At 38.5% G+C, this 26,347-nt stretch overlaps 1 protein-coding gene across 1 annotated transcript in view; it reads left to right on the forward strand.

The window, feature by feature from the left end:
* NALCN (sodium leak channel, non-selective) overlaps positions 1-26,347 on the forward strand; it is a 367,606-nt gene that overhangs the window by 107,632 nt on the left and 233,627 nt on the right. The window contains exons 8-9 of the mRNA XM_017861705.1: positions 23,580-23,722; positions 23,852-23,956. Of these exons, the coding sequence (XP_017717194.1) occupies positions 23,580-23,722; positions 23,852-23,956 (248 nt within the window). The remainder of the gene's footprint in view (positions 1-23,579; positions 23,723-23,851; positions 23,957-26,347) is intronic.

Genomic DNA, 26,347 nt, shown 5'->3' on the forward strand with positions numbered 1-26,347 from the left:
TTATTACATATATAAGAAATTCCTTTTTCTATGCAACAAATGGCTATATATAAAATATACATGACTTGTTGATTTAAAATCTTCTACCTTTTTTCTCATTATAAAGGTAAAACACATGCATTTCATAAATGTTTGAAAATGTGAATGTATGGACCAAAAAAATCACTTCAAAATCATGGTTTACATATTTTCTAAAACATGGTATTAAATATAGCGAAGTCTATTTAGGCCAATATTTTGACTATGATAACATCTCTTTGATTCAGAAGGTATTGTATTTTCTGAGTATTTCATTGTTTAAAGCGGAAGCTTTCATCTTTCAGAAGTGTCACTCCAGCCTGGAGGGCATATATGGTTGAGTCAAATCAGCGCTCCTGCCATCAGTAGGTCTGGCACAGGAGGGAGCAAGAACATCAAACTAAGGGGCCAAGAACAACAGGCAGGAGAGGCTACAGGAGGAACAGAGAGGTCCTGATGATGAGGTTCCCTGAGTATAGCAGGTTAGGACTAGGCAAGCCCTGTGGCCCACAGAGGAAAGAGTTTCTGAGCGCTTTCTATATCTGGCTGTACCTTGGGGACTTCCTCCATTTTGTCTGGGCTCATCTGCAGTCCTGCTAAGAGATTCTGCGAAATATACTGCAGCTCTCATTCATGTGCCCCTTGAGATGCATTTGAGCTGCAGGTATTTTCCCTCCAATAGTACCCAGTTTATGATTTCCAGTCCATTCAACTCATAACAACATCCAGCAGCACTTTACCCACAGGTAGGTGTTTATTAGGCTTTTCTTTCTTTTGTCCAGGTTTATTGAGTTTGAAGAGTAGGCAGGGATTTCTGTTTTATAAGTCACTTGTCAGCTGTAATGAAGTCTTCTTCATTAAAAAAAATGTGAGAACAATCTTGCCCAGTGTCATAATTATTCTAAAATGCATCATGCTTAATTGTACCCACAAAGTTTTTTAAAATTTAAACATCAGTTTTGAGTTCTAGGGTTTTCCTCTTGGTGAATTGTCAGTAATTGTTGTGCTTTCTTGAAAAGTTCCCTAGTGTGGATTTCCTTAGTTGCATATAATTCTTGCCTCTTTAGCCTATTAAGGATAAAAGGGACATCAAGTATGCATATCTTGGAATTAATTACATTTTCTGCTCAAGAGTGAAGTCATTTTCAGAAATTGGTGTCAAATAGGGCTTCCATAGCTGAAAGTACTAGGTGTTTCTTCACATAGTTGAGATTTCCCCATAGTCAGAAATATTAGTTTCTGATGACAATGGAAAATGCCAAATGCAATAGCTTCACTGTGTTCTAATAATGTTCATGCTTAGGGATCCTGAAACCACTTGCAGGAGGCCTGGTCCAGCCACAGCAGGGAGCTGGCACCCGTGCCGGTGCCCGGAGCTGACCACCCCACCTCAGCCAGCGTGTCTGGCTGTGCACAGTGGCCAGACTCCATGCTCACTCACTCATACACCTCTCGCCGCTCTGCACCTGGCTCAACCTTGGCAGGCGTGGGATTCAGGCTGGTGGTGAAAGCCGAATGCTACCTGCCAGGCCGGGTGAGCAGAACGAGCCCAACCCAGGGCAAGAAAACTTGGGCAAAGGTGCCACTGGCTACAGAGGTTTCCGCCTGGTGAAGTGACACCCTAAGGATCCTGTGACAATGGGAAAAGGGCAATGAAGGGATAGAGTAGATTAAGGAATTTAAAACCCAGTTGAGCAAGTATATTTGTAAATAATGTACTTTTGTATACTACGAAATCACAAAGAAAGGATCTCCCAATTATCCATTGGGAGGGTCATCACAGTTATCACAGGGTCATCCCAGAAGAACTGGCATTTCAGTGCATTAAAAAATAAGTAGATAATGTTTTAAGGTTTTAAAAAAGGTGGAATAATCTATGCATATATAAAGAGTAAATATGTAACATTCATGTGAGTTATGTAAGCAGAGGTAAGCATTATAATAAAGCAAACACTGGTGGGCCACTGGTGAGGAAACATAACCTTCCTAAATCTCTGAGGCTCCCAGAGTGGCTCTTGGTCCATGTAGAGGTAGCCATGCTTAGAAAGGGTATAAAAGAAAGGAAAGAGAGGGCGTCCATGTTTGAGAAACCATACAGCCACAGGAGTTGCTAAAGGAGTAGTTTGATTGGTTATATGGAGGAACTCGTGAGTGATGTTAGAAGATGGAATTGACCAACTCAGGTGAATCACAGAGGCCATTCTGAGCAGTACGACAGGAAATTAATCAGGGATCCCCTATGGTTACCATACCTTATGGGTTTAAACCAATGATGCTTACAAGGGAGATATTAGCTTTTCTAGACAATGTCCTTGGTGTGCACTTTTCAGATGGAGATTGGCAAGCCAATGGCTAAGGAGGGTGAATCAGATCAAAATTCTTCCTTGACTTTCATACCTTTTCCAGAGGATGTCTAGTTTATGACTAAAACGTCTTGCCTTCATCTCATAAAATTATCTGTATGTACTCACCTGTAAAGATTTTCTATATCAAACATTATTATTTATACAAATAATTATGTTTTCTTAAAAAATCTTTTGTACAGTAAAATAAGTGGAAACAAATTTAAATGATTCAGTACAACTTTCTAAATATTTGACTAAACAATTTCAGGAAATAGAAAGCCATTTAATCCCTCGAAAACAAAATTTGACTTTGGTTAATTTTTAGAAAACCCTAAGATGAGGAGATGAAGCTAAAGAAATACATTAAATGCTGTGCATTTCAATAAAGAATTTATAGAATAGCTGGAAAAATTAAGGTTAAGTATTCAATGTAATTACAGATTTATTTTAAAAATGAAAAGGCATTTAACAGTCTAAAACCTACATCAAATACATTATATTTAGCATCATGAAACTTAATTATCTGTACCTATCAGTAAAGCATTTTTTTCCTTATAAATCTGTTCTATGATAATCTACAGGAAGACATAATTTTNTACCTATCAGTAGCATTTTTTTCCTTATAAATCTGTTCTATGATAATCTACAGGAAGACATAATTTTAAAATTAGTGAGGTTTAGAGTGGATGGTCATCTGGTCCCAACCTTTGGAACATTTGAAAAGCAAGGAACATGTAAACTGAATATTAATTTTCTTCTTGCAATGTATACAAGAAATTTAAAAAAGAATTTTCCAGGGTACAGGTATAAAAGGGTATATTCTTTACAGGGAATCGTAGTGCTGACAGATGGCTAAGATTTCCAACCAAGAAAAATTTGATGTTTGAACTTAAGAAAATGGAAACTTTCTTTGCTGGACCTCACATAATATTTTTAGTGATGACAGAAAGTCAGGAAAGATGAATGTGGAAATAAAATGTTCCTGAGCATGTGAAATAAATAGGTAATTTAGATACAGTGGGTGGTGCCAGTATGCTCTCTATGTGGAGAATAAATCTGGAATCCTAGGAGGTTGCCCTAACCAGTGAGGTCTCTCTCACTGATTAACATAAAATGTCTGGGTACTTACTCAGGACTCCTCTAGGCAATAAGTGACCTTCAGTTAGATTAAGGGCCGTTTGAACTGAGAGGGATAGTACATAATTTAATCTATTTGCTAATTAGCATGATGAATTAGATCATTATCATCTGTTGCTGTGTGGGAGAGGAAGAAGACAAGGCATTTAAGTTTTGATGAGGAGAGCATTTATTGGATAGCGTTTTACACTTTAAGCATGGTTTCTCATGTATGATCCACATATCTTAGTTTATAGACTAAGTTTGATTCATTCCTTTCAAAGCTACAGCTGTCACTTGAGCATTGGGTGACTTGGGTTCTCTTCCAAGTTGAACACACTGCATGACATGGAAAGAGGACAAGGAAGAAAGGAATATATCTTGTCCCATCGCTGGTCATTTCAGGGGAGATTTTGGCACTCAGGACAGATCAGGAGCATGTTAGATAAGAACAAAAAAACAGGCTTGGTAGCTTAAAAGGGTCAAGTCTTACCAACTCTGAACACTCACCTCAGCAGTGATGTTTCATTTTGACCCTCTTAGAAAGAATCTGGTATTTCTAAGTATATGCTTTCTAGTGTTTATGTTTACTATATTTAAAAAACATCATTAGATCAATTCATATTAATGATTATTTGATATTAATCTTTATGATTAGAGAAAAGCTTAAAAGCATAGACTAATTTTGTTAAAGACTTTTCTTGAGAGAGTATATATTAAATGGGTGGTGTACACATTCTTACTAAGGAAGTTTTCTGCTGTTTATATCTTAAATCAATGTAGAATTTATCCCTTATTTTTTTTTTTTTTTTTTTTTTTTTTGAGACGGAGTCTCGCTCTGTCGCCCAGGCTGGAGTGCAGTGGCCGTATCTCAGCTCACTGCAAGCTCCGCCTCCCGGGTTTATGCCATTCTCCTGCCTCAGCCTCCGGAGTAGCTGGGACTACAGGCGCCCGCCACCTCGCCCGGCTAGTTTTTTGTATTTTAGTAGAGACGGGGTTTCACCGTGTTACCCAGGATGGTCTCGATCTCCTGACCTCGTGATCCACCCGTCTCGGCCTCCCAAAGTGCTGGGATTACAGGCTTGAGCCACCGCGCCCGGCCATAATTTCTAATTTCAACATAGAAACTTAGTATAGATAAACTTGTGTAGTCAGCTGTGAATCCATCTAGACCTCTTACCATTTCTTCATCTCTTCTTTTTTGAGACAGAGTCTCACTCTGTTGCCCAGGCATGTGATCTCTGCTCATTGCAAGTGCCGCCTCCTGGGTTCACGCCATTATCCTGCCTCAGCCTCCCAAGTAGCTGGGACTACAGGTGCCTGCCACCATGCCAGGCTAATTTTTTGTATTTTTAATAGAGATGGGGTTTCACCATGTTAACCAGGATAGTCTCGATCTCCTGACCTCTTGTTCCGCCTGCCTCAACCTCCCAAAGTGCAGGGATTACAGGCGTGAGTCTTTGCTGCCTCTTGACAGTTTCCACTTTGTTCTTTAAGGGTCATCAGATTATCTAGACTTTCTAGAACTAATGATTATTTTATCATTTTGACAATTTTTCTTTCTCAAAGTTAAAACCACATTGGCATTTTGCTGATATGATCGTATTTCTCATTGTGACCAATTTTTCTCTAGTATTACAATTTGTTAATTTACCAGTAATTAAATAATGATTAAACATATTAATTAAACAAATAATGATTATTTCTTTTGTATTAAGTTTTATTTCTTAAAGCCTCTCTGCAGCGTTAACACTTTTCCTTTGTAAAGCTTTTGTTTCCATTTGAAAAGTCCTTCCTTAGCATCTCACTGGAGGTACATTCAGGTTCAGGCAGCTTCACTTTGGCATCTTGCCAGCATTGTCCTCTTCCAGTCAGTGGGAAGCAACTAACAAGTACACTCTCAGGTATGAACTTCAATGCAGACAAGCCAACAGATCTCATAGGCATCCAAGTGGCACGTTAAATACAAAGCTTTGCTCACCTGCCTTTGTACAGGAGTCTGCTGCTGCTGGGTTTTAATGAAACTTAAAGGCTGAATCAAAGCCCTATTAGTGGGAGGATCTTTGACATGAAATTCTTTTTGATCAGTGTAATTTGCATTTTGTATTCATTTGAAAAGTTGTTCTGTGCATTTGTTTGAATACTGAGAATAGAGAACTGAGTGATTCCTGGGTTTATGTGGGTGATATTGTGGAAATAAGAGGTGCTGTGGTATGTATAGCTACCCCCCATATATGATTGTATTTTACTAGAGATAGAGAACTCATGGTGATGGAACTATTCAGGCTGTAAAATATAGACACCATCTGCCATAGAATAAGCATATTAGGAAAATACCACCTGTTCCTACGTTAGTCTGGCCCTTGCCCCAAAATTTGACATGTACTCATATGTTCGTTTTCTGGGTCTCTGATTAATGCAGCTAGCTAATGCCTAATGAGATTTTTTACACATTCCATATGTGAATATCCTATTATCTGATTCAGTTCTGTCTTTATTTCCAGTATATGTGAATGTGTTTCTTTACTATTTTTCTATCAGTTTCCTTCCTGGTCAATTGATTATATGGGAAAGTATTTTATTCATTCAATGTTCAGAAATAGTTTGTTGAGGACCCACTATGTACCAGGCATTTGACCACAACAGTGAAAAACAGAGAAAAAAAAAAATCCTTGCTTTCATGGAGTTTACAAATTCGACCAAAAGAAACAGGAAATAATGAAACTAAGTAAGTAAAATAAATAGCATGCTACGTAGTAATAAGTGTCAAGGAGAAAAGGAAAGCAGACAAAAAGAGAGGGGAAGGTGTGAGCAGAAATTGCAGTTTCAATAAGGTGGCCATGAAGGAGTCCCTTCAAGAAAAATGCAGTAGTTGGGAAGGGGCAAGCCACATGGCTCTCTGGGGAAGAGAATGCGGGGCAGCGGGAATAGCCCTTGCAAAGGCCTTGAGAAGGAAGCATGCCCCATGCTCTCCTCCTCATAGGAGGAGGCCAACAGGTCTTGAATGAAGCTATGGAGAAAGAGAAAGGAATATGATCGGAAAGGTAACAAGGAAAGGATCGTGTAGAGCCTTCCAGGCCCACGTCATGACCTTGGTTTTTCCTTTTAAATGAGATGGAAAGCCCGTGGAGCATTTTGAGTAGAGGCGAGACAAGACTGATCAGGACAACTCTGCTTGCTGGCCAGAGAATAGAATCAAGGGAAGCAATGACAGAGGAGACTGTCCTAAGAGTCCAGGCGAGAGATGGCAGTGGCTTGGACAAAAGTGGTAGCAGTGGAGGTCACAGAAGATGCTGAATATGGTGTACATGTTTATTTTATGGGATTTACTAAGAGATTGGCTGTGTGTTAAATGGAAAAGATCACTCTAAAGCTTCTGGCCTCAGTGATTAGATAGACTTGCCATTAACTTCCAGAAGGGCATGTTTGAGGGGAAATATGAGGATCTTGGTTTCATTACATGTTAAGTTCCAGGAATGTGATTAGATTGAAAATGCTAGTAGAATTTTTTCACTTTTTATGTTAAAACAGAAAACGTGATTGAATAGTAAGAACTACACATGCTCAGTTTTTTTAATTGTTTTCTTTGACACAGTAAAGGATCAATGAGACTTGCTTAATTTTTGTCAAGAATGCAGAGTCAACAGTGGCTGAGATGAAAATATTTTCCATAAAGTGAAATGGTAAAGCTTGGTTACATGATGTGAATTTCACTCAAACCACAAGGCTTTACACTAGAGTCTTGCTGAAAATCAAGACAGACAGTCTTAGGAATTTTTTGCCAATAGACAAAATGAATATGGGGTGGTTGATGTGCTGAAGTGGCCAGTGAGCATGCTTTGATTGACAGATGAGGAAATGTATCCCTACATTCTATCAAACTATGTGGTGTCTGATTTATATCACTGAGGTGGCCATTCCTTATGATCATGAACTGTGAGTTCAAAGCACTTGCAATCACTTGCCAAAATACTTCCTATTCCAGTACTAAATATTTCTCATATTTGTTTGCCTAGAATAACAAGATGCAGGCTTGGTAGTCCTTTCAAGGATGTCAATTTCTTTGGTATGTCTGAGTTTAGTAATGTTGAGAGTGTGTGTGTGTATGTGTGTGTGTATGTGCACATGTGTGTGTGTATTATTCTTAAGACTTTGCCTGTATTTTAACGTTTTATTTGGTAAAAATAGCACTATTTTGGCAAGATTTTTAAAGCCTTGAAATGGGACAAATTAAAGTATAATGCTTTTCTTGAGAAATAATTTATTGCTCCATGTTGAATCATACCATTAGTCATGAAACTGAAACCCTATATTTAAAAAGTAACAATCTCGTGTTCAAACGATCTCCTTTGAACATTTCAAAGAATCTGAAGCAAATCTTTATGTGACATTAAATTGTACATTTTACCTTGTTATTTTAGATCTATGGGTGGAGTTCTTTCTTCAGGCTGAGTGTAGGTATGAAGTGGGAATTTCTGTGTCTTGATATGCCAATAACTTCGGCCAAGGTTACTAGAGTGGCTTTTGTGAGAAAAAAAGAGCTGTTTTATCGGACATCAGTTGCAACTTTGCCTTGTTTTGTTTCCTTAAACTGTCCAATCTGCTTCACATAGTTGTATGAAATTCTAAAATGTCTGCATATCAATAATTTTTAGTTAGCATATTTTTTCCAAACAGACATCCTTGTGAACATCAGCCATTTCTGAGAACTGGGCCCATGGGCCATAGCTACTTTGAGTCTTAGTCTATGTAATAGTTGGGGTAAAGGAAGCTTTAAAGAGCGAACTCATAATACAGTGGCCCAAGCAAGACACAAGTTGGTTTCTTTCTGAAGCTGCTATCCTGGGTATGTGGGTAGTTGGATGGGCTGGGCCCATGAAGTCATCCCAAAGTGCAGGCCTCTGTGGCATCTCTGCCATACTCAACACTTATTCTCCAAGTCTGTCCTTGGCTTCTCTATTTCTAGCTGGTGGAAGGGAAAAATGAGTCCAGGGAAGGAGTTTTTTGTAGATGGCTTGGGAGTTGCACACATCAGGAAGAACTTTGTCACAAGGCCACACCTCCTTGCAGAAAATTCTAGGCAGCATATTCTCTCACCAAGCAACCATGTGCCCAAGAAAAAGAGAAGAATGAGTCCAGAGTCGCAAGCAGTAATATCTACTACAGGCTTAAATAACCAAAGGACAAAATGCCCAGTCCATTATAAATATATTCCAAAAATGAAGCCGTGAAATGTGACTTTGTTGAAGTCAAAACAAATTTATTTTGATAAACTAATTTCTCTATTTCATATTCTAATTCTCAAATGATTACATTTGTAACACAGAACAAAGCCATAGTTAGAATTTCAGTAATTGTATGGAATATCCAAAAGGTACACCAGTATACCCAAAAGCTAAACCAGAGTCACTGCTAAATTTTATATTGTTCTGATTTACTAACACATTAGTGAAAATAATTAAAATCTTACTTTTTAAATTTTAAATCTCGAATTTTGGTTAGAACTCTGAGAGTATTTAAAACTATCTTTACCTACTCTTGTCAGACAATCATTTGAGGAGCTAGGAGCACAGAGAAGGCAGAGAAATGTTCTCCCCACCCCAAGCAGAAGCACGGAAGAACTATTGCTAATCCAAAACGCAGAGAGGAAATTTCACCCCTCCTCCCTTCCCTTTTCTTGGGCTAGTTTGTTTAATTTTAAAAGCAGAATTTTTGCTTTCACAAAGTATACCAGACAGGAATTTGTTCAAATTCCTCAAAACCAAGCCAAGAAAAGTTTGAGAAAGTTCAGACATGCATGGCAGAGTGGAAAGAACGTAGTCTGTGGAGGCGAGCACGGATCATCGGAATGCCACTCCAGACATCCCCTCTGGGTGAACTCAGGGATGTGTTTAGTCTCATTAAGCCACAGTCTTTTCATTTTTAATGTGAGAATGATAAGAATGAACTTGCCAGTGTGTTGATAGAGAATTGAAATAGAGAAAGGCCTGGCCATGTAACAGGATGTTTCTCTCCATCTGCGTAATCTGTGACAGTCGTAGGAAGTTCAAGATTATGACTGTTCTGAGTTTGTGGCCAGGAGTTGTCTGTGGCTTCCATGGGTTGGAGCTGTCTAATGGGGCCCAGGCCACCATTGCTGTGCCCAGAAGCTAACCCAAAACATGAGGTTTTACTCCAAGCAACAGAGAGGGGCTAAGCACCCAAGGATCTCTATAATAGGAGAAGGAAAATGAAACTGAGACCTTGCCCTGACTTAGAAGTTCATAGCAATAATTGCCCCAAACAAAATGCTCGTGTCTATTGGTTGTGGTTAATAATCATGCAATGACATGAACTTCAAACCCAGCCTAATCTTGACTCTTCCAGGGACTGAAGGCATCTCAGAGCCCTGCCCCTTACCTCAGAAACTGCAGGGAGGAGCCTGGGTTCTCAGAGTCCAAGAAAATGCACCTGATAATAGCACCTGAACTTCCTCCACATGAAGAAAGCCTGATAGGAACAGGGGATTAAGCTTGAGTGGAGGGCAGGATCCAACTCACAGTAGCACTTCCTTGCCATATGACCTTAGCAAATGGCGTAACTTGCTTTTTTTATCAGTAAAATGGTGTTCTTTGTACTAAGGTGGCAGTGAGGATTAAATGAGCCATGCCTGACCTACATCAACTTGTGACAAGTCTCAGACACTTTAATGAATGTGGTGATATTCTAATGTTTGGGATGCTGAGGTGGAGGACGACAGTGTCCCACCTCCTGAAAATGGCATGTAGACACTGAAGCTACGCAAGCAGTGGCTCTAAAGTCAAAACCAGCATCAGGACTAATATAAAAGAATCACCAGGACAAGGGTAGGGCAGAGGGGAGGCCAGAGCAGCTCTGTCAGTGCCTGCATGAGTGGACCTAGAGGGATTTCTCGACATGGAGGGTAAAACAACCCACTGGCCCACATTTCTGAGGACCGACATGGGAGAAGGGTCACATGAGGCCATGAAATGAGCATCTGCAGAGGAAATGGAAGCCAGTGTCTGGAGACAAGTGGAGCCATTGAGCTAGTGATGCATGAGAGATACTGTGGGAAGGGATGTGGGGAATGCAGTGCCTCTCAAGGGAGGTGGCTGAGTCTGGCAATGAGGGCCTGGGGCATCCTTAGTCAGCAAAGCAGGTCTGCGGCCTCGGGAGCTCTGGCAGCTGGTATGGGTCACCAACTGGCCTCAGGCACCATTCATGGAAATTAATCTGGATAGTCCCCTCCTGGAGACCCTCCAGGATGGCAGATGAGCAGACTGGCCAGCTTTCAAAGTCTGCTGACCTCTATAATTGTGGCTCTTCGCATGGTCCAACACACCCTTCCCTTTTACATGTGTTTCCTCTTTGAATAGTTCCACCGGCCTCTCTCCCTGACCTTTCTCTGCTTTCTTACTTTCCTTTGCCCATTTACTCTACATTTTATGTTTTGTCCAGATTAACATACATGTGTTTTATCTGCCAGGCACTGGCCCAGGCACTAGGAATATGGTGGTGACCAATACAGAGTGGCTACCTTCGTGGAGTTTACAATCTACAAAGGGACAAAAAGATAAACAACTTTAAACTTTAAAACTTGGACAAACTTTTATAAATACTGCATTTTTCCAATAAAATGAGATAAGCAATGGTATCACCTACATTGTACAGAATCTGTGCCTCCCTAAAATTAAAGCTTTGAGATAAAAGGAGACAAGAGGTACTGTTGGACTCGAATTTGTCATGCAAATAAGATTAAACCTTGAATATTAGCCTTTTGATTGTTGTCTCTTTTTACAGTAAGAGGTAGTCAAGAATTCTAGGTCAAAACATAAGGGTTAAAAGGCTGGAAAAATTAAATAGGCCAAATGAAAGAGTCGTCTCACTAAAATGTCTATGTAGATGATGAAATGTCCTTGTGCCCCTTTAACTTCAATGATTTGTGCTGGATATTTTATAAGTGTCCATTAGGCAATAGCAAATTTATTCAAGTATAAGAGAATTACGAAACACAACTATCATAGCAGGTACTTATTTCCTTCCAACCAGTAAGTAACCACCAGTGATGAGAAGGCAGAAAGTGACCAAGTTAACCAAATAAGAGAGTTGGATACAACATTCAGCTCCATTTCTTCATGTCCCAATAAGAGACATTTGACCTACCTGCCCTCTCATTCCCAATCTTATTGAATAAATCTAGTACAGAGGTTCATAGAAACTGTCAGATATATAATGCTGGATTTTATCAACAAACAATAATAATTTTTTCTTTAAAAATTATTCCAGGCCAGGCCAGGCCAGGCGTGGTGGCTCACGCCTGTAATCCCACCACTTTGGGGAACTAAGGTGGGTGGACTGCTTGAGCTCAGGACTTCAAGACCAGCCTGAGCAACATGGCAAAACCTGGTCTCTACAAGAAATACAAAAATCAGTCAGGCGTGGTAGTGAGTGCCTGTAGTCCCAGCTCCTCATCCGCCTGTAATCCCAGGCGGAGATTGAAGTGAGCTGAGATGGCACCACTGCATTCCATCCTGGGTAACAGAGCCAAACCCTGTCTTAAAAAATAACAAAACACACACCAGGGCCTGTCAGGGGGTGGGAGGGAAGGGGAGGGAGACCATGAGGACAAATACATAATGCATGTGGAGCTTAAAACCTAGATTGATTGATAGGTGCAGCAAACCACCATGCCACATGTATACCTATGTGACAAACCTACACATTCTGCACATGTATCCCAGAACTTAAAGTAAATTTAAAAATAAAATAAAAATCATAACATAATAATAAAGTAAAAGTCATTTCATCTGAAATAAATGTACTTCAAATTAAAAAATTAAAGTACAAAAAAATTCAAATAAAAATCATTTTAGATGTTTCCTCAGACTTTAAATGGAGATCATTAGAGCTCAAACACCTGACTGCAGAGTGATTTGTAAGACGAACACATACATACAAACGCTACAGAAAGACTTATGAATACCCTGCATTGGTTGATGAAAAATAACAGTGTGTCATACCTTCTGAATAGTGAATTAAATAAAATACTTTTAAAGTTTTAAATAATTGCCAATTGCTCCATATTTCAAAGATATTTCTCTGCATGTTAGAGTTGAGCTAGCATTTCCAGGGATGATTTTTCTGTATTCCTCCCAGTCAGGAATAGCAAGTTAGTATTATTCCATCAGCCACAGCGCAAGTGTCTGATTGCTCTCTTGAGGTCGTTAGCCCAGATACTTGCTAGAAAGGTATGATTGCTGGCCAAATGAGCTCTGGCCTGGTGCAGCAGGCTTGCCAATGTGCCTAATGACAGCGCGGAAAGACATTTTATTCCAGGCATAAGCAGGCCAGATCACAGCTGCCCAAAGCTCTCTGGCTTTGATTAAGTTTGTTGTGCTATTATGTAATGGGTACTTGAACCATATTCCATGCATGACCGTTTTCCTTCCTCCTTCGCCACTGTTCTATTATAAGTATGTTTTCTGTATCTAATGTTGCCTTGCAGTTAGTTGTTAAAATCAAGCAGAAAAGAACAGGCAAACATTAAAATGTAAATAGAAAAAGTTGTTGGTGGGGAAGATGACTTATAACGTATTATTCTGACATAGTGACTTGGGGTCCACCAGGAGAATCGCCTCATCACAGCTCAGCCTCCCTTGGTGCTAATGATGGCCTTTTCATCCTATACTGTTAGTGATGCATAAGCCAAATTGTGACCAGGCAGACTAGACCACATGTAAGCAGAGAACCACGTCTTTGCAGACATTCATTTAAAACTCATTTTAATCAAATATGTTCATTTATCTGTAGTATTTTTTATCTATGTCTTAAAACGAAGCTTTTTTGACTTCTGGTTTCTGTTTCTGCTCGTAAAGACCTTGGAAGTTATCAATCCTGTCTTCACAACAAGAAAAATGCTGAGCACACTGAAAGTAACTGGAAATCAACACTGTTTTAAAAGTTAATCGATTACAATTTTCTCACATTCTTCTCTCACCTCTGTAGAGTTCTGGTCTACATTAGAAATGCTGGAAAGTAGGAATATACAGTATAGAGCTTTCTTGGTAGCATAACTTTTAATACATGAAAAATAATTTTTAATTTTAGTGTAACCTTAATAAATCTAAACCGGAATCTGAAGCACACTGGAAAAAAAATCTAAACCAGTTGAACAAATTTCAATTTTAAACGTGTTTTTGGGCATTGGAAGCTTACGGAAGAATGTGGATAGCAAATACAGGAAAAATTCTGTGAATATTTTGTTCATATATGTAAATGTGAAGGTATAAGAAAATTTCCCCATGTATAGCTTCAAATTTTTAGCAGTTAGTTAATATTGTCTATTCAGTTTTAACCATTAAATTGTAATATTATTACAAATGATACTAGAACACATCTTTGCTTTTAGTGTTGCATTATTAATATTTAAGTTGATGAAATTCAGTGTAAATTTGGCATTTATCGCAATACAAATAAGAACTTTATTTTTAGTTAATTCCATACATTATTTGCATTTGTTATCTCATATAGTTTTAAATTACATTTGGTCACTATCACTCAGGTATGTTTCTTTCCTCCCACTTACATCTAAATTGGATTTTTAAAAATTGGATTGTAATATGCCTTTATAAACAAATGTCAATTATTTATTTCCAATCTTGGTTGATCTTTTTATTCTGAGATTATTCACTAGATCCTTCAGCCTACCTATTAAACATAAATAAATAAATAATTGCTCTTATAGCTATTCTGAGGTAGACTGACCAGGTCTACCTTATGGTTAATTTTTGCATTTTTATTTTTATTGAATGTGTATGATGGTGCAGATATGAACTATGTGCCTATCTCAAAATAGGAGGAAAATATCTTAGTATTTTGCCAAATACTTGGTTCTGATTTTGGACTATTATGAATTTTTTATGTCATAACTATTATCACCTTAACATTATGCAAAGTTCTAGCCCTTTTGCTTTAGTTTCCTTTGAAAAGATTTCTTTCCAATAAATCTTTCAAATATGGGTGACAAAGCTAAAAGACCCTAAGAGGAAACATATTGCTGGTATGACATATTTTGCTTACTCTTTAGGACAATTGAAAAGCTTCTAATTAACGTTTCTTTAGTGCCTTAGTGGTGACCAGCAGTATCATCACTGCCCTAGTGCATCCATGGAAGTTGAGGTCCAGGGTGTACTGACACATACAGATTACCTAGGTAAGAAGTAATGGATGATTGGAATGTTAGGAACTGTAACTGACAGCTAACTGTGGCAAAGTGTAGGTCTTTTTTTTCTTGTCTTGTCTTCAAGTTTTGTTTTTTTGTTTTTGAGACAGAGTCTCACTCTGTCGCCCAGGCTGGAGTGCAATGGCGCAATCTCGGCTCACTGCATCCTCTGCCTCCCAGGTTCAAGCAATTCTCCTGCCTCAGCCTCCCTAGTAGCTGGGATTACAGGTGCATGCCACCATGCCTGGATAATTTTTGTATTTTTGGTAGAGACAGGGTTTCACCATGTTGGCCAGGCTGGTCTCAAGCTCCTGACCTCATGATCCACCTGCCTTGGCCTCCCAAAGTGCTGGGATTACAGGCATGAGCCACTGCACCTGGCCTTTCTTTTCTTCTCAAGACAACTAATGGAAAATACATTTCCGAGAAGCTCTTTTGACCTGACATCACTGCTCCTCAAAGGCAGAAGGCTGACTCACAGGCCGAGAGGTGTCTGACATGATTTCTTTGCTACCCTTACTCTCAGCCTACCTGGAAATGGCCAAGCACAGGGAGACGGGGAGTGCTTTAGTTGGCATGTAGACTGAGCGTCCTGGGAACTGTTCTGCTGTAGTACCTACACTTTCCTGCCAATGTCAGCATCCGGCTTGTCAACACTTCTTTTCCATTTGTGAATACTATAGTGAAAGCCTTCACCTCTCCTTTTCTTGGAGTATTTTCCATTCAGAACTTGGAACTTAAGAAATTTTCTATATTTGAAGAAACATATTTCAACTATGATTCTTTATTACTTATAAAAAATTAACTTAGAAGATATATGTAAACATGTGTATGGTTTAAGGTAACAAAGTGATTTTTACCAATATGGCAAGGTGTGCCAAAAGAGTGCTTAAGTGTAAAAAAACAAAGAAACCAAAATCATAATTAAAGTAGCTCAAAAACATAAAGTTTATAAATGTTTTAAGACATTTATAATAAAAAAGTCCTTTTGTGTTTGTTCCATGTTCTGGAATAGCAAATAAAAAATGTGGTTTTTGCTTTGTTTTGTTTTTTTACCTTGATCTGCCACATGGCAAGCCTCAGGCTGGGTGTGTGGAGCACATGAGTTGAGTTGTGGACAAGTTGTGTTGAAGATTATTATTATAGGCACAATGTTACAGCACAGTCTATTGGGGAAAATACTGATATTTTTGTGAGGCTGAGCATAGTGGCTCACGCCTGTAATCCTAGCTCCTTGGGAGGCTGAGGCATGAGAATTGGTTGAACCCGGGAAACAGAGGCTGCAGTGAGCCGAGATTGCACCACTGCACTCCAGCCTGGGTGACAGGGGGAGACTCCATCTCAAAAAAAGAAAAAAAGAAAAGGAAGGAAGAAAGAAAGAAAGAAAGAAAAAAGAGAGGAAGAAAGAGAGAAAGAGAAAAGGAAGGAAGGAAGGAAGGAAGGAGGGAGGGAGGGAGGGAGGGAGGGAGTGTGGAAGGTAGGTGGGTGGGAGAGAGGAAACATGATTTACAGAGGTTTTATTCACTAGTAATTTATTCACAGGTAATTTAATTCTGGCTGGTTCATTGTTTAATAAATCTCTGCAATTCAGAATACACCTTTCTCACTATTGCTGGTCTGCTGATCCACATGATCTTATTTCATGTATGTGGATCATCCAGCCACAGTGACAAAGGTTCATTGTGTTGAGTCCAGATGTCCACCTTAACAGTACACATCCCTCACTGCTGCTTTTTTTTTTTAATTATCTCACCCTAAATACATTTACTTTATGATAACTACTGTTGGGGTACAATCTACTCTTACCACAGAACCAACCAGCTCTCAGTTAAGAAGAAAGTATTGAGATGGTGTGGGGAAATTTGGTGAAGAAAAACGTTATAGTAAGTTACAGTCAATCTCACTACTGACCGTTGGCTAAAATATTTTTTTAATATGTGGCTAAAATCTGCATAAAAGATGGTATATTTGAGTGAAGAGATTATCAGAGGGTGAGAGAAACTGAGAGTTCACCAAAAACAAAAGAAATAATAATTTCAATATAGATTTTATCATCAACAAGTGACCTCAAATGCAAGTTGTAGCTGAATTGAAGAGGCAGCCACTTTGTTCTAAATCTGGTGGCTGCTCCTTAGGTTTCATTGTAGAAAACATTGAACTGTTTTGCAAGTTTGTATTATCTGTCTCATGGTCCAGACAGAACCAGAGTCTATCAACATGGATTAAGAATTAGTCTGTTTTCTTATGTGTTTTCTATGAATATACTGAATATCTCATCTTGATTCAGAAGAAAAACCTGAAAGCTTTCCAAAAAAAAAAAAAAAAACCGGGTGTGTGGTTTGTTTTTGGACAGTTCAGAAGGTAGTCATTTAATTTCGTTCGGGAAAATTTTGCACTATTTATTTCATTCAAAATATGTTAATTTTCTTTTTCAATTTTAATTAATGTACTTTTGTAACGGCTCATTCTGCAAGCAGAGATAGTCTCCCTTCCCCCAAACTCTAAGATATGCATGTATATAATCATCTTATTACATAGCAGGAAGTTTAAGAAGGAATAAGCTTTTCTTTGCAGTGCCTAGTTGTTAAAACAGCAAAATGATAAAAATTTATGTAATGGTACTATAGAGCTGTCCACTGTGTTGCAAATACTTTATACAAACAAGCGATGTCTTAGGAGCTAGGCTTTTAACCTTCAAAAATCTTTAAGGAAGAATAAAATGTCATTTTTAAATCTCGCCTTTGATCTCAAGTGAAGAGATTCATTTCAAAAATACTTAAAATAAATTTTGTGCTAGACCCTATGCTAGGCACTGCAGGACAAAAGCTGAAGAATCAGAAAAGCTGTCAAGTTAGAAAAGTGTTTCTCAATTGGGCAATTTTTCCAACAGGGGCCATTGGTCAATGTCTACGAATATGTTTGGTTGGGGGTTGGAGGGGCTGTTGAAATTTAGTGGGTAGAGGTCAGGGATGTCGCTACACATCCTGCAAGGCACAGGACAGACCTTCCCATTAAAGCATCATCCATCTGCAGATGTCACTAGTACCAAACTTACATTTTGGGTAGCTTCAGCAATTTCTCTCTTAAACTATTCATAGCTCCCTTTTTTCATTAGTTCTGCAGTTTAATAAGAATATTGCCCTATGGAGCAGTTCCAGCACTTTGGGAGGCCAAGGCGTCAGGGGTTCGAGACCAGCCTGGCCAACATGGTGAAACCCTGTCTCTACTAAAAATACAAAAATTAACTGGGCATGGTGGCATGTGCCCGTAGTCCCTGTTACTTGGGGAGGCTGAGGCAGGAGAATCACTTGAACCCGGAGGCAGAGGGTGCAGTGAGCTGAGATCAAGTCACTGCACTCTAGCCTGGGTGACAGGGGGAGACTCCATCTCAAAAAAAAAAAAAAATAGCTGGAGATTAGGACAAGTTGTATATATGCAAACAAAAAATAAATAAAATAAAACCCAGTATAGCACAACCCACCCCATCTTGAGCAAGCTGTACTTTTAATCATGCACGTGTGTAAATATCAAGCTCTTATTTGACCACCATTCAGGATTGAATATTTAGTCATTGCAACTGTAGTTGAGCAAATAAATATCTATTTGGAGTTTAGGATAAGGATCGTACACTTCCACAGTTAAGTCTACTGACTGACAGTAGACAGTTCATTGAGACACTGATACAGCATAGTCATCCATGTGTAGTGGTTGAGTAACATGTAAGTTTCTTTTCCCTTCCAACTGAGGGGGATGCTCAAGCTGAAATTTAACAAAGACAAAGTCAATCAGCTTCTCTCTGAAAAGGGTGATGTCTGATCAGATGTCAGCTGGAGGATCAGAAAGAGTGATTTAGAAAAGTCTGAGGGAAACTGATGATCTTGAGTAACAAGAAAGTTGTCATTTTGTTCACCGCAGATGAAATTCTATTCCCAGACAGTAAGTGAAGCCAGAAAATCAGGCCAATTTCATAAACAGTAGATCAGATTGGAGGAGTTAAAGGACCAGATAAGAAAACGAGCACCTATAGCAGGATGACCTGGGTAAAACAAAGGATGATTCACTCAAAGGGGCTGCAAGGACTAATTCTGCAGACTCCTATAGCTTGTTGTGCCTTGCAAGGCCAAGAGAGATTCCCAAAGGAACTGAGGCCTGGCAACATACAGTGAATGGGCGCTTAGCTACCTGGTATGGAGCTGCCTCAGAAGGTAGTGTGTTCCGTATCCCTGGAGGGGTTAAAGTTCAAGAACATTGCTGAGGATCCAAACACTGGGAGAGAGAAAGAAATGGATGGTCTTAAAATAAATCCTCTTTGTGCTTAAAACTCTGAGTGTGGGAGTGAAGGTGATTATTCAGACCAAGCCCTTGGGTACTGACTCATTCTTATTCCACTGTCTCAGGCCTACGTCTCCAATTCTAACTTTCCAAATTCCATCACGGTAGCTCAGGCATTCCCATCGTTAGAATAGTACTGTAGGTGGTTTGTGTTTGGAGAGAGGTTTAGTGGTAGGACCCCAGGTTTGTAGTGTGTTGCTAGTTATCATCACAATTTTATGACCCTCTCACTTGAGAGTGGAATGACAATGTGGTTATGTAACCTGAGACTAGAAGAAACAAATGGGAGTACTCCCAAAACACAAATATCTCACCTCTTTTTTTCATGGGAAAAGAGTCAGCAGAAGAGCGCAAGACAGTCAATAAAATCCTAAAGGTAATCAAAACAGATGGGGATATAATTTCATTCAGAGCTATAAAAAAAAAATCCTGTACTCATTCTCAATACAGGAAGTGTGTAGAAAGTTTCAAGGTTAGTATTTATCTTCTAAATGTAGACCTGTGATCTTCTTATTTAATAAATTCAAACCACCAGTGGAAGAGGTCAGAAAGAATGAAGTCAGGAGAACTGATTATCATGAGTATCATTGTTGTGATTGCATTTCTTGCACAGCCTTAATTTGTGCCTTGAGAGGTTAGGGTCTGAGAGAGTAGTGCTATTCCAAGAGCTCTCCAGGGATATTTTTGGAACAGGCCTTATTGTTCTCTAAAAAATTAATGCATTATATTCCCAGGTGCTGTTGTCAAGCATCATTTTTCATTTAACAAAAATATGGTCGTTTAGCCAGAAATTTTAGTTCTGTAATTAAAATGGACTACAAATATTCTGCAGTGCATCTAGAAAAAATATTTTATGTGAATCAATGTGCTTTCCAGAAATTTTCCATGTTGGATCAAACAGTAGATGAAGACTTTTCTGTGTGTTTAGGATGGGTTCTTATGTTTGTATATGAGCATGCAGGTGTTTTAAGAGAAATTTGAAAATCGGCAAAACAAAGTCAATTCACTATAAAATAGTTTCCAAATTATCTGTGCAGTATTAATATTGAGGAAGAATTAATTGAAAGCAAATATTTGAGAAATGCTTTCGTATGTCTGTAGGCTACAAAATCATTGTTTAATTCATCAACAACCTTTGAGTGCTCCTCAGCATCTGGTACAGAAATGAAAAATACAGTTTTAACTTCAGAGTGCTCACACCTAGTGAGGGAAACAGACAAGGTAGAGAATTCGGCATGATGAGTGACATGAGATAGGTGAATGGGAGGCTCTCTGGGAGTACTGAGGGCCATTGCCTAGTGTAGCTGAGGGCAGAGAGGAGCTGAGCTGGGCAGCCCAGGAGTCTGCCAAGAGGGTCAGAGGGAAGCAGTTCAGGGCCAGCAACGAGAGCGGGACTGTGCAAAAGACGTTTCAGTAGCTACAGTTTCTTTCTGAGAGTCCTCCACTTCCCAAAGAAAATGAAAGGAACATATATTTGATTTTTGTCAGTTTAAATATTGGTCAACCACTGGAAAATCATTTTTGAAAAGTGATTTCTTTTGCTATATTTGGCAAAGCTGGGAGTAGAAAAGTGATGAGGAAGGACCATCTTAGTCCATTGCCTCTGCCTTTGTAACTGCTACTTCTTCACAGCCTTTCTACCCAGTGCAGTTCACATATGGGAAACATTTCTTTCCATAGTCAGCATCTTCCTGGGGAGTGTTTTGGTTATATTTTCACAAATGTCTCACCTCTTTGTATGAAGAAACCCTTCTCTTTGAGCTGAACTGTGGGTTTCTACTTCTTTCCTTTTTTCCTTTGTCCAATTAGAAAAAAAATAGAGTGGAAGCTTTAAGGCTACTTGTTAAATGTGCTCTTTTTTACTTAACTCCAAATGACATCTTGCTTGTAGATGTAATTAAGAAAGATCTGGACAGAGAGAGGGAGGAAAATTTTCAGTGTTCCTCTCAAATTGAATCTTATGGTGACAAGCTCCATATTTTACATGAAAATGCTCAGTTAGTACAGCTATTAAACTTTAATGGTAGATAATAATAGATTTCTGTAGCCACTTTTTTGTTTTCATTCAAAAACCTAGAGGAAAAGAAGGGATATAAATTATAAATTATTTGTTTTCTGTTAAAAATATGTTTCATATCCAGTGCACATAAGCAAAGATTTTGTCCAGTGTTAGTACCTATGAATCATTAATAAAAACAATTGCTTCTGTTTGCTGTTGACATTTTATGTATGTGTTGTTCTTCCCTGAACCTTTTTCTTAAAAGTCAACTTTTAAGAAATGATGTGCAAACAAAAGGAACTATTTTATAGTTAATTGGTTTTATGTTTAAAGATGATTGATATACAATAAACTTAGCCATCGTAATCCCTCAGAAACACATTAACTGTGTTAAGGATAATAAGAGAAAATAATCTCTTTTGAACATATTTATTGATACATAATAAATGTACATATTTATGGGGTGCCTGTGATATTTTATTTTATGGGTAAAATGTATAATTGTCAAATCAAGATATTTAGGATATCCATCACCTCAAGCATTTATATTTCTATGTGTCAGAAACATTTCAAGGCCTGTCTGCTAGCTATTTTGAAATATATAATACATTGTCGTTAACTATAATCACCCTCCTCTGCCATGGAACATTAGAACTTATTCCTTCTATCTAACTCTATGTTTCTACCCATTAACAATTTCTTTTTAAAGCTCCAGTCTCAATCAAGAGAAAATATAAATAGCATGATAAAGAAAAAAAATTTATGACCCGATGATATGGGTTCAATTTCTGGTTCTATACTTTCCACCTTGGAGAGCTTCATTAACCAGTGACCTTCACTTTTCTTTTCTGTAAGATGGTCTTGATAATATCTGCCCTCATGCCCACTTCCCTGTCTGCCTAACTAATAAGACACAGATTTCCTTAGCATGTAAGTGTGTTAAAGAGCCTAGAAACTCAACATGCTTCACAAATATCAGCTGCATGATAAGGAGTTACAGTACCAATGTACACAATATGATTTTTAAAATGAGAGGCAGGACATTTATGAAGTTATATTCTATATAAAGTATATTGGCACACATTAACGCATAATAGGTGATAGGAATATGCTTTGCTTCTTTCTCTTAGCTTTTCTTTCCAGCCTCTTTTTCTCTCTTGTCCTCAAGTCTGCGGCTGGGCTTGCCTTCTGTTCTGCTTGCATTGGTGTTCGCTGATGCTCTGATTCTGCTTTCTTGTGCACAGGCTCAAAGAAACAGTGAAGCGGCCCCAACTTGTGCAAAACCCTCTTCTTAGCTTGGATACTTGGTCATATGCACATTCTAGTTTAAATTCCTATGTAATTAGAAAATATACAAGTGGAGATTGGTTTTATATTCTGTAATAATAAAACTTATTTAGAGAAGTAGGATTTATTGAGGTACAAATGTTTACCAGTTTTATGAATAACATCATATATTTATTTTATAAACAACTTCAGTGGTATATGTTTGTGTGTTTTCTCACAAAAGCATATTGAGCAATTATTTTCAATTTTATAATCATGATACCTGCAATATCTTAAGAACCTACCCAATGATTTATAGGAATTAAGTCATTAAATCCTCACAACACTATAAAGTCTTTGTTATTTCCCATTTTACAGATAGAGAAACTAACTACAGCAAGGCTGTTAAGAGACAAGATATCATCACATTTGGGAGGTGTGGGGCTTTGTACCAGAATGACTGAGTTAATTCCAGTTCCCTTCATTATTATCTTTACATCCTTAGACAAGTCACTTTAACTTTATGTGCTTTAGTTTCCCCATCTGTAAAACATCTCATAGTGTTGTTAGGATTAAACATAACTTTTCCCTACATGGCATTTTAGGTTCTCTTAGCCAATGTTAAAAAATCTGTCCACATATTTTTAACTTTCCTTTCTTTCCATGACTAGAAGTCCTTTCTAAGAGATAATTTTCCCAGAAAATACAAATCCTATTTGACAATTCACTGCCTTACATTTTGGTGTTCGGTAACACCATGGAATCCAAAGACAAGCTCCATCATATTAATTGTGGAGCCTGAGACACTTTACTCTCCCTATGAAAAAGTGATTTCAAATGAAACCCAGTTCTGCCATTTCTTTCATTTTGGTTAAAACTATAGCAGGTGCTTTTCACCTTATTGAATGTGTTAGGCTCCAAGTGGCAAGCTTAAATGGTACATATCCTTTTTTAAATTATACCTATACATACTGGGTTTGACTGTTCATTTCCTTTTCCACATTATTAGTTGCATTTAACAGCTAAAGGTATCATATCAAATTATTTTATTGCTAGAGATATTGAAATTACCCTGACTTGAAGTCAGAAACAACTTTATTAAAATTTTAAGAGTGAGAACAGTAAAATGTGTTGCATGTTTCACATTTTACTGTTTTCAATTTTTGAAGAGCTTTTGTCGTTGAAAAAATGAGTGTGGATAAATATGGATTGTTTTTCTGGAAAATGCTTTCTTATTTCAGAAGTCAACTGTGACTCAGTCTGTCCTCCTCTATCATGGCAGGAACCAGTATATTCACCGTCTATGAGGCCGCCTCGCAGGAAGGTTGGGTGTTCCTCATGTACAGAGCAATTGACAGCTTCCCCCGTTGGCGTTCCTACTTCTATTTCATCACTCTCATTTTCTTCCTCGCCTGGCTTGTGAAGGTACTGCGGAGAACTGTGCTAAGAAAGTCTATGTTCTGTGATGGTTCTGCAGATCTTCGGTTTGGTTTTGGTTGCCCTCCGCTTTGTCATTCTTAGAGTTTGATAAATGTGGTTTGTGATTTTTTTCAGAACGTGTTTATTGCTGTTATCATTGAAACATTTGCAGAAATCAGAGTACAGTTTCAACAGATGTGGGGATCAAGAAGCAGCACTACTTCAACAGCCACCACCCAGGTACGTATGAGCAAGAGGATGTCATAACCCATCCGAGCGTGCACATGTCTCACCCTCACCATCAGTGAACCTTGGGGAAGCTCTTGCATGTCAGGCTTCTACAGTCTGACTCGGGAAGCTGTTTAAAAATACAGGTGCAGACCAGGCACAGTGGCTCATGCTTGTAATTCCAGCACTTTGGGAGGCTGAGGGGGAGGGATTGCTTGAGTCCAGGAGTTTGAGACAGCCTAGGTAGTGTAGCAAGACCCCATCTCTACAAAAAAATTTTAAAAATTAGCCAATCTTGTGGCATGAGCCTTGTAGTCCCAGCTACTCAAGAGGCTGAGACGGGAGGATCACTTGAGCCCAGGAGGTCAAAGGTGCTGTGAGCTGCAATCACAACACTGCACCACAGCCTGGGTGACAGAGCAAGACCCTACCCCAAAAAAACATAAAAGAAAATAAAATAAAACAGGTTCAAAGGCCCAAACCCAGAACAATCAAATCAGAGCTTCTAGGCAGTGAGGGAATGACACCTATATTTTGTAACAGCTCCATGGGTGGTTTTGATACAAAACCAAGATCGTCAACCACATTTATTACATACCTTAGATTCTGACATCACAAATCCTCAAATGGCTTGCAGATAAAATGTAACCACTATGGAATTTCTGACTTTTATGAGTATTTATTCATGTATTTGCGAGCCTGTGTAAGGTCTATGTGTAGGATTAGAATTTTGTAATGGAAAATATATTTCATTCAGAACAAACCACAGTGCAATAAACTATGACAATGATCCCTCAAACCCACATGCATGTTTGTGATTTTTTTAAAGAATCCCTGTATGTTCAGAAGAATTCCCGTAAGTCCCATAAGACAATATTGTTTCCATAAAACCATAAGGCTCCTGAGAATTTGAAGGTGGGCTACAAATTTTCTAAAAGCAGCAGAGCAGTTATTACATAAGAGGGCAATTCAGATCCAATGCCTTTGTTTTTATTTTTGGATTTGTTTCATGTGTGTGTTTTCATGGTAGTTAAAAAAAAGGAAGGGCAGGTTTGTATATCTTCTTCTAGTGTGAATCTTTATAAAAGATAGAGAAAATAAAAATTCCAGAATCAGGAATAAAATGATATAATGCCTTGTGACTATTATGATATTAAATTCTAAAGGATATTTAGCAAGTTTGTAAACACTTACAAAAGCTCTTAAGACAAAGGTATCTGTCAACACTTACAAGAACTGGTAAGACAAAGGTATCTGTCAAGGAGCCAAGGTGTACAAACTTTACTTTTGAAAACCTGAAGTTGAACATTTAATAATTGTATGTTAAAATGCAATTTAACTCACCGATTTGGGAAAAGCCTGATGGTGTTGAGGCATCTTTGTGATGCTGTAAAAGTCTGAATTGTCCAGTCAGTTCATTATAGATGAAATAGTGTCAGTCTTATTCAATTTTGACAAACAACAGTTCAAACTTCCATGAAAGGTTTTTCTGTATATGCTATCCAGGTTATATCAGAGATGCCATGTAGAAAAGCCTTCAAGAAATCAACCATACCAAGTACTTATCTCCTCTCTCCTCTCTTTTTGCAAACTATGAGAGATAAGAAAGTTCCCAGTCTGTTCTGAGGTGACAGCCTCTAGAAGGACATGTTTTCACTTATGACTTTGAGACCCAAATGGAATGTGGAACTATGATCTTAGCCCTTAACTCACATGCAGTGTTCCTGAAGATGACCTAAAATGCCTTTAAAACCACAGTATGTTTATGGAGTAACTCTCAAGTACAAAATCACAGCTAGAAAAAATAGTGTTTGGAAGCACCACCAAGTCAGCCAATGGTTCTAATAGAAAGGGAAACGTGAAGAGACTTGGAACAACGTTGTACAAAATCATTTTGATGCCAAATTGTACTTAATCAAGAGGAATGAGTTGGTAATTCAGAGGTAATGCGCCTAGATATTCAGCAGAGGTAATCACACAGAGAATTGTGAAAAACCTTCATTAAGGAAAATGCTATAGCTGAGGACCTGGTTGCTAAGCAACCAAAGCTCCTGCTGTCAGCCTCTGGGTGAAACACCACTCAGGCAGCCTAGCAACGGGCTTCAGGCCCCGCCCACCCTGGCTAGCCACTTGCAAGTGGGCCCTCTGATGCTTTTATGTGTAGAGAAGGGAGAGACATCATTTGCCATGATGCTATTATGTTGGTAAAATATGACCAGATTCTGTGAACAGGGACTTCTCATTCCGTGGTTTAAAACACTAAATCGCAAGTTACTAATTTGAAGGAATTAAAATAAAGATGATTATTGTAACGCACACAGCTTTTCGGACATGGAAGTTCATTCTTGCCTTTCTCTAGCATATGGAAAATTTGCAGTTGTTAAATATAGGCTATTCTCATCA

The sequence above is a fragment of the Rhinopithecus bieti genome, unplaced genomic scaffold (genome assembly GCF_001698545.2).
Source record: "Rhinopithecus bieti isolate Rb0 unplaced genomic scaffold, ASM169854v2 scaffold_2254, whole genome shotgun sequence".
Taxonomy (NCBI): Eukaryota; Metazoa; Chordata; class Mammalia; order Primates; family Cercopithecidae; genus Rhinopithecus; species Rhinopithecus bieti.